We start from the raw sequence: 15,259 nt of genomic DNA on the forward strand, positions 1-15,259 counted from the left end.
CTTCATTGTGTGGGATCTCGACAGAATCTTCGCGACAGCAGGTTCTAGAATTTCATGGCTTCCTTGATCTATGTTTATTGAAAAGTAGGATTTGCATAGTGCCCTTCTATACCACTGGGATAGGATGCTCGAAACAAGCACAGTTGTGCAAACCTAGGACCTACGAGGCACAATCAAACCAATAAGTACCGCAATGATGACAGGTGCAGCTTGTTACTATTACTTCGCATAGAGAAATGTAGGGTATGGCATATGCACGAGTGGACGGCTCTTCGATAGATGCCGGGTCTTCATGTTTACGAAATGATGGAAGCTGCTCATCGAGCTCCCTTTCCTCCCTAGCCAGACCGAACATGGTCTATGCCTTGTTTGACGCAAACCCCTGTCGTGTCACTGCGTCTCCGTAGCCCTAGCTTAGTTTCATATGGTATCCAGTTGTGTCTGTCATTGATCAATCCTTTTTATTGTTTGCCGCAGCTACTACAGAAACTCCTCTAGTGCACAGCGCCTGCAAATGCACATTCCGGCTCCCACGCAGCCACCAAAACGCTGGAAGTTCGGTCATCCAGACAATGATATAGCTCAGAATGGCCCTCAAGGGGCCGTCTAAGCGATGAAATGCTCGGGAAGCCAAAGGCACTTGAACATCAGTAATCTCCGCCATCCTCATCCTTCATGCACCCACTTGCCTCATCAGCCCCTTTCTCCCCCTCATATTCTCCCTCGTCCACCCCATTAACCAACTCTCCAATCTCTCCACTTTCCCTCAACACCTCTCTTGCCCTTGCCTCTCCAACATCCAAATCTTCTGCCACCAACCGCATCGCCAACTCAGGTACGAGTACTTCCTGGATGAACCCGCTGACCGTCTTGAATCCGATGAGGCGGTCCCGACCCGCCTGCAGCCTGATCTCGCCCGCTAGCTCGTTGGTGACCCACTCTTCCATCAGGCGCCTGCCCCGCGGGCCGTAGTAGCCCACGCTCATGCCGGCCAACGCCTTGTCATTTTCCGATGTCGTCTTCAGGTTCCTGCCCTCTCCCTTCGCCGCTGCGGCATCTGCCACGTCCCTGAACGCCGACGGCCGCTCCTTGCGCACGATCGCAACTAACTCGTCCCGGAAGCGCTCAATGCGTCCGCCACTGCCACTCCCGTTGCCGTTACTGTTTTCATTAGGCGAAGATAATGGTACACCCACCAGCGCATCGAAGTCGATCTCCGGGTATTCTCGCGCAGCGTACTCCTCGCATGCGGTGGCGCGCCGGTGTGCCTCGCAGAAGGCCATCTGCTTACGGATGCGCATGTACGATCCGCTGCCCTGCCATTCTTCGAGTAAGATCCTGTCCACCGGCGCCTGGCAGATGGGGCACTTCGCCGGGGTCTCATAATTTCCTTTTGGATTGCACCCATCGTTATCGTCGTCGTCATCATCATCATCATCATCGAGGTCATCAAAGCCGAGTGGGCTGCTGACTTTGATGTTTCCGTTGCGGACACCATCCCCCTCTTTAACATTTTCTGCGCGCTCGGCTTGACTTTTGTTGCGTCTTGACGATCTTTGAGGGACAGTGGCCTTAGAATCCAGAGTCGCGGAGATGCCGCTGTCGATGGATGGAAGAGCTTTGAGGGTTCTTCTTTTTGTAGGCGTATCTGGCCCATCCTGACTGAGCGTATCTGATTTACTGTTGCTCAATGTAATGGCTTTGGAAGAGGTTGTCAGATCAATTACTTCGCAATACTGAGACTCTGTTGATAACGAACTCCCTCGTGTGCAGACTTTCGGCGAGTGTGGGGCTTGTAATGGAGCCAACTTCATGACCTTCGGCAGGGTCCTAGGCTGTGGAGGAGGGTGGATAGGGAGTAACGTCTTGAGTATCACACTGTTCTCCTTTCCCTTTGCTACCGCAGGCTCAATTCCACCTCGAAACTTGACTTTGGGATTTCCCCTTGGAGATCTTGTCTCGGTAGTTTCCACGTACGTTGCCTTCGATTGCAGCCGTGGCGACGTCGGAGACATTGCGATTGGCTCAAGCGTCTTTAACCTTTTTCCAGCCCTTCGCTCCTCGTTCTCACCACCAGCACCCTCCCCAGGAAGCCGCTCGGAGGACGAAGTCGTGGTGCGATCTGAAACGTTGGGAAATGGCGTACCTTTTTTGTCCGTCTTCGCTGCCGCGCGCCCTGTACTGGCTGCTGAATTCTTCCCAAGCGCGTGAATGTTCTTCGCCGGCGTCGAGTGTGCGCTCTTAGCTCCAGATTTACCTCCATACCCCACCGTCTTCTTCGCCTTACCACTCTCACCACCACCAACAGTCTCTGCGGTCCTCCTCGAAGCCCCGTAAGTTATTTTCTGCCTCTTTTGCCGTGGTGCGCCCATATCATTGAACATGTCCATGTCCTCAGTTTTAACTAAGCCGACTCCTGAATCTTGTGTGCTAGCGGCTGGTGCTACAGTGTCGCCTCCTCGCGCTCTCTTACCAATGGCGGAAGTCGCCATTTCTCCTCGGCCGCCGGGGAAGCGCTGAGCTTTGAGCCCTTTTTTGCCCTTCGGCAACTGGAACGGTGATATTGGAGGGGACACGGATGAGGACCTGCCGTCGTCGGAGCCTTTCTCACTAGCGCTGGGGCTTTCCGGCTCGGCACAAATGCCCGTTTCCTCCCGTAGCGGCGCAGCCATGGGCACCGAAGACGGTGAGGAAGGTGCCGCTAACTTTGTAGCTGCGCTCTGGTTGGCTGAAAAAGGCCGCCCACCGACCTTGCTCAGCAGATGCCCGGCGTTACGACTGAGTGGAGGCATCGTGGGCAGCGGCGCAAGACAAAAGGGAGAGCCTCCAAGCCGTTGCGAGCATGCGGGAGAAGGTCGCCAAGGTGGGTCAAATTCGAATCAAAACCGCGGTTGATCAGGTGGTACCCTCACGGGAGCATATTGGAGGCCGGGCTGTCAAATAGATCCAAGTCGAGCGCGATTGTCGATCCAGCGATCCTGCTTCGACGGTTATGCAAAATGGCTGTCCAGATGGTGATGGTGAGGACAACTCTCTTGGCAAATGCAGGTGTCGAGTCTCAAGTCCTGGTGTTTCGGGTAAGCACGTACCCGACGCGCGCGCGCGCCAAGCGGAGGCTGACGCGACACGCGCTGTCCCATGACTGCGGATCGTGTTAAGGCACGCCGATTCCTGAGCATAATCACTTTGCTGCATCAATTGCGGGGCAAACCCCAAATCCGACCTATATCATGTACAAAAGACCCAAACCCGACCCATATTAGGTACAAAAGATCCAAACCTAACCCACCCGGACCAATGCAACTTTTTGACGCTATTCGACACGCCATCAAACTTCAACAAGAATTAAATCTCAGCTTATTCACACTTCTACTGTAGTAGGTAGACTTCTAGGTTACTTATGAAGGTGGAAAAAATTGTTTCAAACACGGAAATCTTGCACTGTTCAAGAGTTGTATTTGGTCCGGGCGGGTTGGGTTTGGGCACTTTGTATGTGATACGAGTGTTTAGTATTTGCTTCTCACAGAAAGCTGAGATTTTTACATGGCGAAGTCCATTCACTCCTCTAGCGCTGCCGCCCTTTCTCATCACGAATTGACACACATATGATTCCAGAACATGGGTATATGCATTTCCCTTTCCAGCCGCAGTTCGGCTTCCCTTTTTTTAACCCTCAAACTCCAAACATTCTACTCGCCAGCTGCCCAAAAACGCCATTATCCCATGCAATCCACGCATACAAACAAAGAATTAGGCAATCTTTCTTCCAACATTGCCCACTCCTCTACCCACGATGCTGACCACAATATCTCCCTCCTCGTTTCCTGCGTCCCTCAGTCCCCATCCACTAGCACCGAATGCTCGCAGATCTCTACTGAGCTGAATGACGTCCTCGCTTCCAACGACATCTCTTCCCATCTGCAGGCGCCCCACATCCTCTGAACCCATAGCCATCAGGGTTAGCATCGTCGGCGCCGCGATGGTCGAGACACAACCGCCCCTCTCGATAGCCTCGAGCAGCTGGTAGGCGCACTGCGCGCCGATGTCTTCTGCCGGCACGCCTCCCTGCGGCGGTGAAGCCACGTCCGCCGAGTACAGCATCCCCGTCGAGCTCTCCGCCACCAGACTGATACCGAATCCAACGCCAATCTTCCTCTTGTTATCCGGGTTTTCCTTGGTCGGCCAGGGCACCAGCGGCGCGCTTGAGACATCTGAGAAAATATACGTATCGGCCACGAATGGGTTGAGCACGCCACGCGCCTTCTCAATCATGCGCGCGTTGTTCGCGCCCGACGTGCCCGTCGTGTATGCTACGCCGCGTATCTTCTTGACGCGGCCGGGGTTGAGCAGGTGCACCGTCTTCGGCAGGCGCACCTGGTGGCCGAACACCAGCTGGACCTCGCCGCCACCGCCGCGACCCCCGGGGCCCGGATTTGACCGGCGCAGCACTCGCAGCTCGATATCAGCCTGGATGCCGAACTGCGCGTACAACGGCAGCACCGCCGTTCGCACCGTGTCGACCGACACGTCCCCCGTCGCGGGCGTCGCGCTCGTGATAACCCCCGGTCCTGTAAACATGACGTTGACCTTATTCTTGGCGAACGGCGCCAGCATGCACAGTGGGATCAGGAAGTAGCTGATGCCCCGCACACACTCCCGAGGAACCTCGTGCTTGAGCACACCGTGGATATTGGCGCCGTAGCCCGGGGCGCTGCCGGCGATCAGGCCCGGCCGGTAGACCAGCGTCGTGCCCGTGTACGAGAACTCGATCGTCGAGCCATTGGTGACGGCATCGAGCAGCCGGATGAACGAGACCTCGTGCGGGCGCAGGCCTGGGTTGACGTCCTTGCTGCGGATCTGCGAAATGCGCACGGGGCGGCCAGTGAGGGTGGCGAGGATGAGGCGCTGGACGAGGTAACGGTGGCCGGTGAAGGTGAGCCTCGGTGCGTTTGTGGCTTCGGCCATGGCGCAGCGCGGGGAAGGGAGCGGAAGAGGGTGGGTGTGCTGTTGCGCAGCTGTTCAAAATGTTCACACAGCTTAACTTTTTCTGCCGGGCGGAGGGCGGCCGACCGCCTGCCACATCGGGTCGGCAGGCAGGACCCTGCTTTGTCGCCGGGTAGGCTGCAGGTCAGGGTTGAACCTCGGGCCAGCGATTGTCAGACGGGAGCTGCCGCCATTACCCACGCCGGCCTCGACGACAAGTGATAGACAACAATATTGAGGCGACAGACGCCTACGCCAGAGCATATACTGTAACAGACGTTACGGCGGGCACGCGGCTCGCGAGATGGTCCTTCATTTGGCAATTGAGTGTCGGTCCTCAGCCAATGTGCAGGGAGCGCGGTTAAGCTTCACCGGCAATGGCGGTCGGTCCAGCGAGCAGAGCGATCAGCCCCAGAGCTAAACGCCATCTGAAGCATATGCGATTGTAATCCCACCCGCCTCAAACCGGCCGCCAGGCACGCGAAACGTAAACCTCTTACCCAGCCCTTACCCACTATCGCCCACCCGATACGTGCAAGCTAAAGAGCAACTACTGGCGAAGAGTGGCGCAAGCCCGCCCCTTCACAAACTCTATTCACTCTGCTTTCGCGAGAAGGAGCAATAGCGTTGGGAAATCGCAATGGGCAGGCAGATTATATGTATACTAAACATTAAATAGGCATTTCTAAGCATTAGTCAATGCGTCGCCCCTCGAGTCGTAAAAAGAAGGCCCCTGCGCTTCAAGCGCCTTGGCGTCTGGCGATTCCCCGGCCTGCCTAAAAAAAAAAATAATGCGCTTTACGCAAGCAAACGAACAGCGCCGTCAAAGCTCCCGACCACCCCCAGGAACTCGTTGCCCTTCGCTCTGTATAGCTGCCCGACACCAAGTCTCGACTACCCGTAGCTGGAATCTTAGTGTCCAGGAGGCGCGGATGGGAAGATCCCAATATCGAGCCTCCCACGCCTATGACGTTATGCTCAGGAACATGGCAGCCCCCAATCAGACCAAGGCAGAGTGTCACAGGATACGGACCTCGCCGGCACGGTAACGGGAAGCTCCCGACAAGTGCACTCGACTCTATTGCTCGAAGGGGTATAATAGGCAACCAAGAAAAACCTCTCCTCTTAGCCATGCGACCCTACGCAACATTGCCACAGCATTGCATGCGACATGCCTGTTGGCGGCAGGGTCTTTGCCGTGACCTACACGTGGCCAGGATGCAGTAAACTTCAAAGAAACGCGCGCGAAATGCAAAACCATGCAAGATGATGCAGATGCAGGACGAATGCAAATGCAGCCGGCCCAATCCAGCCCTTTGTCAAACCCATTTTTTAATGCGCCACTGAAACAAATGACGCGTGTCGACCCGAAACTGAAAGGAAAGCCACTTCCGCTACTCATTTTCAAACCGCCGCCCTTCCGTGTTAAAGCCTCCGAAATGCGAGAAACGGACCCCAAAAAACCAAAGCAATACAAATGACACGTGCCTCGACGTCACGTCGTCCCGCGGCGGCACCATTGTGACAAATGATCCAATAGCGCGCATGCTGTGAAACCACAACCCATGGCTGGATCCAGTTCGTCAACACCTTTCCGCGCTGTCCCTCCACACCTGCTAGCGCCTGTGTGCTTGCAGGTCGCGCACCACAGATCGTACCCGTGCATGTCCGGTGACCGCGATCCGTAATCTCCAGCTGCTCACATCCCCAATCTCATCCGTTTCATCCAGGCTGCAGGCGTTTGATCGTGAGGTGCCCGTGTAATCGCTCTTCCCCAGGTGTTTGATAAGACACCGCAAAGGCATTTACTTTAAGTCTGAATTTGACTCTGGAAGATACAGCTTGGAGGGTGCCTGATTGCGGCGACCTTGTAGCCCGTCTCGAGCCTCCGTGCGGCAAACAGTTCCCAACCGCAGTGGCAGCACAGACTAGCAAGTGCATTGGTAGACAGCGTGACGCCGAAGTTCAGTCCGAAGTGGGGTGACCAATCCTGCAGCTGGAAGGGATCCTGGGGGCACAGAGGACCGGCCGAAGCGGTGAAGCAGTCCAGCAGACTGTTCATCTCGATCTCTTGTGGACTTGCCCTTCAATCATTCCTTGGCCCCCGTAGTCCCATCGCCGCTTCAGCGATCCTTCACTAAACGAGCTTGCAACAACATCCTGCCACATGCTCGGTGTGACGTATGGCTGAGCAGGGGTGGCGTACGAGACTGGTGGAGGGAGCTGCGCCGGCACATTGGGGATTTGTTGCGTATGCGGCGAAACGCTTGATGACTGGTAATATCCCGAAGGCTGGGTCTCCTGTTGTGGCGTCCGGAGCTCGTAGGTGCCTGGCGGGGGCGGTCTTAGAGGAGGGGAGGACTGAGACGTAGTACTTGGAGGGGGCGTACCGAAAGCTGCATTCCATTGGCTGTGCACCATCTAGTCAATATTATTGCACCAATACCAAAGTTGCAGCCACTTACTCAAAGATTCTATTTGGGTTCCATTGCACTGGTTCTTGATTTTGCATGGTGGACTGTTGGGGTTGCCTCTGACCCGCAGCCATCATAACCAGTGACTGAACTACGGGAGAGTCAGCCTTGGGGTCCGTGTCGCTCGCGGAGATCGGCGGCGTGATAGGATGCTGGGTATAGTTGACTTGACCTGGTTGCTCCAAAGAAGGGTCCTGCGCCGAGCCACGATGACGGTACCCGCCATCGCTGATGGGGCTGGGGTTGTTGTGGATCGCAGGGCTGCCAAAGGGGAAGGAAGGCTTTAGTTCAAACGGCTTGCTGGTATCCGCGGAAAAGGCCTCCCTCAGGTTGTTGACTTGTGCTTGCATCTCCGGCATGGGCCAGTTTGGAATGCATTGCTCCAGGATCCTCATGTGGCGCACAAAGAAGTCCCTGGCATCCCCGTTAAGCTCCGGATCCGGGGAAGTGATGGCAACCTTTTTGACAGTTAGAAACAAAATCTATGACAAGTTGAGAGGCTGCCTTACCAGGTGAAGCATAGTGCACGTCAGGACAGAGTAGATGGTGAAACTGATTCCGCGTTGCATGCAAAGAAGGCCGGGCAAAGAGTAGTCCCGGATGATAGCCTCCTGCAGCCTACACATGTTCTTCGCGGCAGAATAGCAGAGCAGCATGTGTTGCTTCCACATCGGGTCAAAAGACTCGTAGTGGAAGTGCAACTGCGGTCTGTGGTGCATGATGATGCCGAGATAGTGGTAGCAGTGCAGGTTCGCAACATAGTGCGATGGGATCCACGGCGGGGTGCCGTCTGTAGGATAGTCAATCTGCAGATCGCGGGGAAGCTCCCGGGTCCATGCTGCATAAGCATCATTCATCTGGACAAACGAAGGTTCGACCGCCCAGTTCTTCGTCTTCTTGCGAAGGGTCCTGTGGAGGATTGTCGTTTGTTGGATGTTCCTTACGATGCGCAACATGTAAGTGAACTGACGGGAAATCGAATTCTCCGCCTCTTCCTGGCCTGACATTGGCCGGGGAATGTCAAAGTCAACAGTATCTTCCTTGACACCAAAATCCGAACGCCCTAGGCAAAAATCAATATCAAAACCTAGGCAAGGGTTCATTTCGGCATACCTTGAGGGCCTCCGACCATGACCTCAAGCTGGAACAGCATGTGCCAGACTCTTGTCTTTGTCACACAGTCATGTGCTGATGAGCCGCAGGGCTTGCCCATCTGGTGCAGCTCAAAATGGGTGTCCAAATCAAGGTCTTTAGCCATGGCAACACAGTTCACCACTGTCATCCAGGACCTGTAGAAATAACCACGTTTGGGTACGGCTTCACGTGCCTTCAGAGCAAGAATCAAAGCTTGAATCGTGCTGAGGCGAGGGACGTCCTTGAAGCTTTCCTCGTGCTCTAAATCAACGTCAGAATCACAGTGACTGAAATGTAACGTGTTGGGGCATACGCACTTGCAAGCAGTGCCAACCACTTGTTTCCTTGAGAGGGATCGTCCAGCATCAGGGATGAGCATGCAAAGATAGCCTCCAGGATGAGGGGAGAAATGGATGAACGATTGGTATGCCACTGCTGGTTGAAGTACGACTTGTTGATGACCGGGACATAGGGGTGGATGTTGGTGAAGAAGTACTCGAAGTAGTTGAGCGCCTGTTGGTCTGACGGCATCATGTCCGGGGGGATGCGAATCGTCATGTCCGGAGCGTGGTCATCAGGAAGCTGGATCTCATATTCTTCAACTGGTGGAGCATTTGCCAAAGATCTTTTCTGATTTGCGATGTACGGCGCTAGAGCAGTTAGTATGCCAAGGTCTAATTGTTTGGATGAGTCTGGCTTACCAATTGCTGTGTGGTCAATTTTAAGTTCGCCCAGAGCCTCGGTAAGCTGAGATGTATCGAGATTGTTTCTCCACATGGGCTCGCCTTCATTTGAAGAGCTCATTGCAGGCGCAGGTTGCGGTTGATACACTTGTTGAGGGTGGTACTTCAACTGATCCGAATTGGAAAGAGGAGCTGGTGGCATGTTGCCATAGTGAACGCTTTCCTGGCTCTGAGGCGGTGCTGGAGGCATTCCACCGTAGGGCGCAGTTTGATACAAGCGAGCCGCATCTGCATACGTTGCTTGCAGAGGGTGTCCCATGAGAGGGCCAACCTCGGTTCCTAGGGGATGTTGAATTGAATGGTGTCTTTGAAAATCGCCCGGCGCGGGGACATGTGTAACACTTTGCGAGGGGTCATAGTCGTGGCTTCGGTCGCCGATCTCGAAAGTGTGGGAGCCGGTGGGAAAGGAGTCCTTGTTTTCGTAACTGACAGTCGGCGGGACACAGTTAAGCTTCAGGCGGATGCACGCAGCGCAGGGCCAAGCGTTCGTGGTCGCGGCATCACATTTGATCTTGCGGCGGCGGCATCCCTCGCAGGCGCGCATCACTGATTCGGCAAAGTTAGCTTCCCTGTCCGGGATGCAGGCAGAGCGACGGCGCGCGGGTCTCTACCTTTGAGGCGCTTGTGGCGGTTGTGCTCGTCGACGAAAACATAGTCTGGCGGAGCGGGTCAGCTCGCAGTCGCAAAGCAGGCGCACGTCACGGCGCATGCGGTGCGGCATACTTCTCTGGTTCTCCCGCGGCGCCAGCGTCTGCGGCGCAAAAGGAAAGTTCTGCATTTGTGCGGTCTGGGGGAGGAGAGGCCGTCCGGTGGACTCGCTCGCCATGTCTCAGCGGCGGAGGAGGTTGGAAGAAGCTCGTCGCGCGCTGGAGCTTATTGGCGGCGCGGGACGGGACGCGGTGAGTTTGCGATGGATTGCTGTAGCGGGGAGGAGCAGGCGATGCGAGGCCGGGGCGCCAATCGGCAGCGGGTGGGGGGCGTCAGCAAGTGGGAGTTCGGACGAGGTAGGTGTTGGATCAGATCAGCCGCCACTCGGTCAGCTACGTTTGCTGCGAGCTGCGCGCGGGTTGGGTGTGGTTGGACGTCCTAAGTAGGCGGCAGCGGGTGCGCACTCCGATTGCCGAGAACGGGCGCGGTGCTGGCGCATTGAGATGAGGAGTGGAGCCGCGGTCTGGGAGGGACGTTGAGACTGTCCGCAGGGCAGGTGCTCTCGCGTACAAGTAACAGTGGCGTAGAGACTCCTGAGTGGGGATTGACGAACGGTCTGGCGGTCGACGCTTGGGACCGTGGAAGCCAGGCCAGGAGCACGTAAGATAGCCCAGCTAGCTCCGCACCCGCCAGACACCACACAGCCGTGCCAGGGTGCGCTGGAAAGCCGCAAGAGTCAGGCAAGCGGGCGCGCGGGCAGCCAAGCTGGCGCGAGGGATGCGCAACGCTTCTCGCGAGCGGGACAAGGATGCTTGCTGGGCTGGTACTGCCACGGGCGCACCGGCATCGCACGCGCCTGCCACCGCCGCAGCATCGAGCCGCGGGCCCGGCGCCCTGTTTCTCTGCGCAAGCTCTCCCTCTCTCTGTCTCTCACACAATCTTGCTGGGCGCGCGCGGGCGCCTCCGCGCTGCCCCTCGCGCGGGGGAAGGGGCGCTGCTGGCCGCCGGCGACGCCCAACCGCGGCGCTGCAGGGGCACGCTCAGGCTGTCAGGCTTTAGCCTGCCCAGCACCACCCACGCCCGCCATTCGATTTGCCGAGGAGGCCCCACCGCCGGTGCCGAATCCTCGACAGCCTCGAGGGGTGCTGTTCTGAGGGAGATGAGCGGACTGCACGAGGGCCAGCCCTAGCGAAAGAGCTTACGACGTCAATAAAAAATCTCAGTCTATCCGTGCTGTTTAACGCACGCGCTGTAAGATCTGCCTCCCACGTTGTCTCACGCGTCTCAAGATCCTCGCCGCTGCGGCTGGAACACAGCTCTGACATCGCTCCCTGCCCGCTCAGCCCTGTCTCTGCCTTGGGTTGTACCGTACGCGCCTGCGCGGGTTTGCAACAGCAGAGCAGCGCGTGCAGAGGCGTCCGTTTCATAGCTTCGTCTCTCTGCTGACCGCAGCATGTGCGGGCCTGGATGGAAGCGCGGGCTCGTCTATCATCGCCCTTCAGCGCCACGGATGCAGGAACGCCAATAAAACTGCCTGAACAGGCTGGTTCCCGGGAGCTTGGAAAGCGTCAGCATTGGCCGCACCCTGGGCGGTGGGATCCTGCGACATGCAACCGCACCATGCAGGCCACTATCTCGCTGAGATGATTGTTTGCTCAAGCCCGGCCACGACCCTGGCGGGACCGACAATGCGGGCGTGTAACTGGCGTGCGCGCCGTCGGAAAAGCCGTCACAGGCTCGGGCGGCTGCGACGACTTCTCACGCCGTCAGCGGGACAGCTGGCTGGCAGGCGCGCGTCACCGCAAAACACGCCTGAAACTGGCACCAGAAGCTTTGGTGGACATTCTGGAAGACTGCCGGCCCGAGATCCACGGCGCCGTCGCTCGAGGCGCGACCCGGCAGTGAGCAAGCGGCGCGCGCGCGAGTTGCAGCAGCCCAACGCCTGACAGCGCGCGGCGCGAAAGGCATCGGCTGCTCCCGGTGCGCCCTCGCCCGTCTTCTCCTGATGGTGTTTCCATTCGCATGTGAAGGCGCCATGAGCCCGGGGCCTGCTCGAAGAACAAGAGATGCATCCCAACACCCCGGGTCAGCCAGGCTCGGCGGAGGCCGCGTGCCTGGCCGGCAGGGGATCCTCCCCCATCGACGATCTTGCCCGACTCGCGCGCTGCTCGCTTACCGCCTGCAACACGCCGGGCTGGGTAGCGCGTGGGAGGCACGTTGTTTTGCGGGGGCGCCAGCAGCGGGCAGCCAAAGCATGACAGCAATTTGGCAGAGGCGCGCCCGGCCAGTAGCCAGCGCCCAGAGCGCTGCGCGACAGGCTTGGCGCGGCGCGGTATTGGCTCCACCTGCAGCAGTCAATCACTTCCCAAGCAACGGCGCTGCAGTGGCGCCGCTGCTTGACAGCTCGTGGAGTGCGATGCCCGGCTGCTGGTGCGCTCCAACGTCCCGCATCAGGCACTAGGCTGCATGCGGGCCTGGCAGGCGATATGGGGAGCCACGAAGTAACCCTCGCTGCGGCAAAGCACTAGTCCGCGCATGGGCTGATGCGAACAAACGTCTTCTGACCACGCGCTATGCATGACAGAGATTGCAAAGGGGGGCCGCCGGCTGCGCGGGTGACGTGAGTGGTGAGGGCGGCGGCGAGGGGCACGCCAAGCGGGCAGATCCAGCGCGGGAGCCGGGGCCGGGAAAGCGCAGCAGCGGAACCAGCCGCGCGCTGCTGAGGCCTCGGGGATTTCTGCTGCGAGCCTCTGCTGCGATGTGCGATCTGCTGCGAGTGGGCCGCCGACTCGAGACGCGGTGCAGAGTGCAGCTGCACAGCGCGGGCACAGGCGAAGATGGCGGCGGCAGATATTCCGGCTCCGATCCGCCCGTGACGCATGCGGCGAACACAAGCCATCGCGGCTGCGGGATCCTGCAATTGCTGCTCCCTCTGCGATCGTAACGCCTCCCCACACCCGGCGCCGCATCGTCCACATCCCGCCCGCCGCGTCAGACGCCAGACGACATGGATCCCGACAAGGACAACGCCAACCCCACTATCCTCAACCCCTCCGACCTGCCCTCGCGCCGCCGCGAGTCGTCGGTGAAGAAGCGCGAGGGCGCTGGCGTCGGCCTGTTCGACGACCTCATCCCGCCGTATAGCTACTTAAACGACCCGTTCGACGCGCCGCAGTCCTCGGACGACTCGGACGACGGGTCGGTCGAGGACATTGACGAGCAGGAAATCTATGGTGAGCCCGATTGCTCGCCTTGCGCCCCGCTTGCTGACCGCAACGCAGACCTGATCTCGTCCATTTCCGACCCCGAGCACCCACTTTCGCTGGGCTCGCTCGCCGTCGTAAACCTGCCTGACATCCGCATCCTACCCCCGTCGTCGCCACGCTCGCCGATCAGCACAGTGCTCGTCGAGATCACACCCACAATCACGCACTGCTCGCTGGCAACTGTCATCGGCTTGGGCGTGCGCGTGCGCCTGGAGCAAGCGCTGCCGCCGCGATTCCGCGTCGATGTCCGCATCAAGAAGGGTACCCATAGCACGGATGAAGCTGTGAACAAGCAATTAGGCGACAAGGAGCGGGTGGCGGCTGCGCTGGAAAATGGGACGCTCATGGGCGTGATCCGCAAGATGCTCTCGACGTGCGAGTAACGAACAAGTGTGATGTACGCTCGGCATGAATGATAACGACAGCATTGGGACATAAAAAAAAACGGCGTGCCGGTGTTGCGCTACGAAAATAGCAACAGCTGCTATAGCCTTTTATAGGCTCCGCTCGAAAAGTCAGGTCTACCATCGGATGGCGTTGGGCCCCTTCCAGATTTTTTTTTTTCGAAACGGCCATCCATGCCATATCTCCGACTATGCAGTGCGTTGCCTTCGGCGCTGCGCCGTAGGCATTTCGTTAGAAACCGTGAGCTAATCCTCTCGTGATGGTAGGAACGCCCGTCTTGGGAAAACACCCATGGCGAGCAGATCATCTGCAAGTAATTAGGGTTCGGGGGCCAAAGCTGAGCCCGTGGCCCGGAGAATGATACCCGGGCAGAGGGCTCTGCGACAGTGCGGGCTTCCACGAGAAGCACCCCTCCTGCGCATTGACCGATCCCCACGAGAGGCTGCCCCCGGGTCCCAAGCTCCACCTGCGCCGCTCCCGCTCCCTGCTCACCGTCGAATCGCCGGAACCTGCCAACATGACTTGTTTCACGCTCGCTTCATTCACCCTCATGAATCACCAAACAGCCCGCGGCAAGAACCGGTCTCACGCGGCTGCTCATAGCCCACAGTCCACAACTCCTCCACCGCCACACCCTGCCGCCAACGGGCTTCTCCAACTGGTCACAAGCACCCCACCGATGAGAGCTGCAGGGTTGCTGGTGGGCCCGTTGGCGCGCTGTTGGGTCTGGCCACTCGCCCCAGTCTGGCGCCAGGGGTTTGTCTTCGGCCACCGTGCTGCTATACACTCGAGAAGCGCGCAGATCCAGCAGAATCGGAAGCCCGGAGGAGCCCGGCTGTCGATAGCGGGGGGGCGACGAGCCGGCCAGGAGGTAGTGGACGATCGCTTATTATCTTTCCGTAAGAGCATTGAAACAGGCACGCAGGATCTGCGGTCTCGATGCAACGTAAAGCTGCTCCTTCGCCCACGTCCCCACGCACGCACTGAGATGGCAGCCTGTGGCGCCTTGCCAAAAAGAGAGGCGATGCGCAAACGTCCCGCAGCGGCGCAGTCCGACACCATGTCTAGTTCCTGCTCTAGAACTGCCCTTTGGCCTGACCGCGAACCTGGAGCGCGCTCCGTCGTTCTGAACGCCAATAGGGACATACCGCTAAGCATGGCCGCTCATCTATCCAATACTGAAAACCAAGAAGTGTGAGCCAGAGCGGTGTGAGAAAAAGCTGCCGTCTATCACGATATTCGCGGCATTTTTTCGTCTGGTGCGTCTGGCCCCCAAGACGTGCTTTTCCGACTTTCCCGAAAAGGCCGCGACGGCAAATGTCAAAGGAAGTAGCCGCTCTGGACGTTGACAGGAGGCAGCCCTGCCAATCACGAGCAACGAGAGCCGAAGCGTTACTGGAGAGAGTCGCAGTACATGCAGGAACGAATGTTGGTCGTGTGTCGGCCGACTGCGCATCCCCTAATAGTAACACGGCGCGCTTTGAACTCAGGTGCTACCTATCCGATGATAATTCCGAAAGCCGCCCTACCCGGCACCGGCAGGATGAACGGGCAATCGGAACATCATCTGATCGGCGTCCCTTTGATCTTCCCCGTCCCATTTCTC

General features: G+C 58.0%; 4 protein-coding genes across 4 annotated transcripts; 1 reads left to right on the plus strand and 3 right to left on the minus strand.

Moving 5' to 3' along the window:
• Positions 1-647: 647 nt before the first annotated feature.
• On the minus strand, positions 648-2,672 carry LTHEOB_10764 (uncharacterized protein; the record flags this gene model as incomplete). Its single annotated transcript, XM_035507445.1, has 3 exons — positions 648-2,122; positions 2,258-2,416; positions 2,474-2,672. The coding sequence occupies 3 exons, from the start codon at positions 2,670-2,672 to the stop codon at positions 648-650; spliced, it is 1,833 nt and encodes a 610-aa protein (XP_035367119.1).
• Positions 2,673-3,750: 1,078 nt separating this feature from the next.
• Positions 3,751-4,965, minus strand: LTHEOB_10765 (RNA-3phosphate cyclase; the record flags this gene model as incomplete). The annotated part of the gene is made up of 1 exon (XM_035507446.1): positions 3,751-4,965. One exon carries the CDS (start codon positions 4,963-4,965, stop codon positions 3,751-3,753), a length of 1,215 nt encoding a protein of 404 aa, XP_035367120.1.
• Positions 4,966-6,793: 1,828 nt separating this feature from the next.
• Positions 6,794-10,112, minus strand: LTHEOB_10766 (Lipase regulator 1 protein; the record flags this gene model as incomplete). Its single annotated transcript, XM_035507447.1, has 10 exons — positions 6,794-6,991; positions 7,063-7,313; positions 7,374-7,393; positions 7,449-7,915; positions 7,967-8,520; positions 8,571-8,852; positions 8,909-9,241; positions 9,293-9,880; positions 9,946-9,990; positions 10,058-10,112. 10 exons carry the CDS (start codon positions 10,110-10,112, stop codon positions 6,794-6,796), a joined length of 2,793 nt encoding a protein of 930 aa, XP_035367121.1.
• Positions 10,113-12,989: 2,877 nt separating this feature from the next.
• Positions 12,990-13,631, plus strand: LTHEOB_10767 (Cytoplasmic protein required for cell protein; the record flags this gene model as incomplete). The annotated part of the gene is made up of 2 exons (XM_035507448.1): positions 12,990-13,215; positions 13,264-13,631. The coding sequence occupies 2 exons, from the start codon at positions 12,990-12,992 to the stop codon at positions 13,629-13,631; spliced, it is 594 nt and encodes a 197-aa protein (XP_035367122.1).
• Between the last annotated feature and the right edge of the window lie 1,628 nt (positions 13,632-15,259).

The sequence above is a fragment of the Lasiodiplodia theobromae genome (assembly GCF_012971845.1).
Source record: "Lasiodiplodia theobromae strain AM2As chromosome Unknown scaffold_41, whole genome shotgun sequence".
NCBI lineage: Eukaryota > Fungi > Ascomycota > Dothideomycetes > Botryosphaeriales > Botryosphaeriaceae > Lasiodiplodia > Lasiodiplodia theobromae.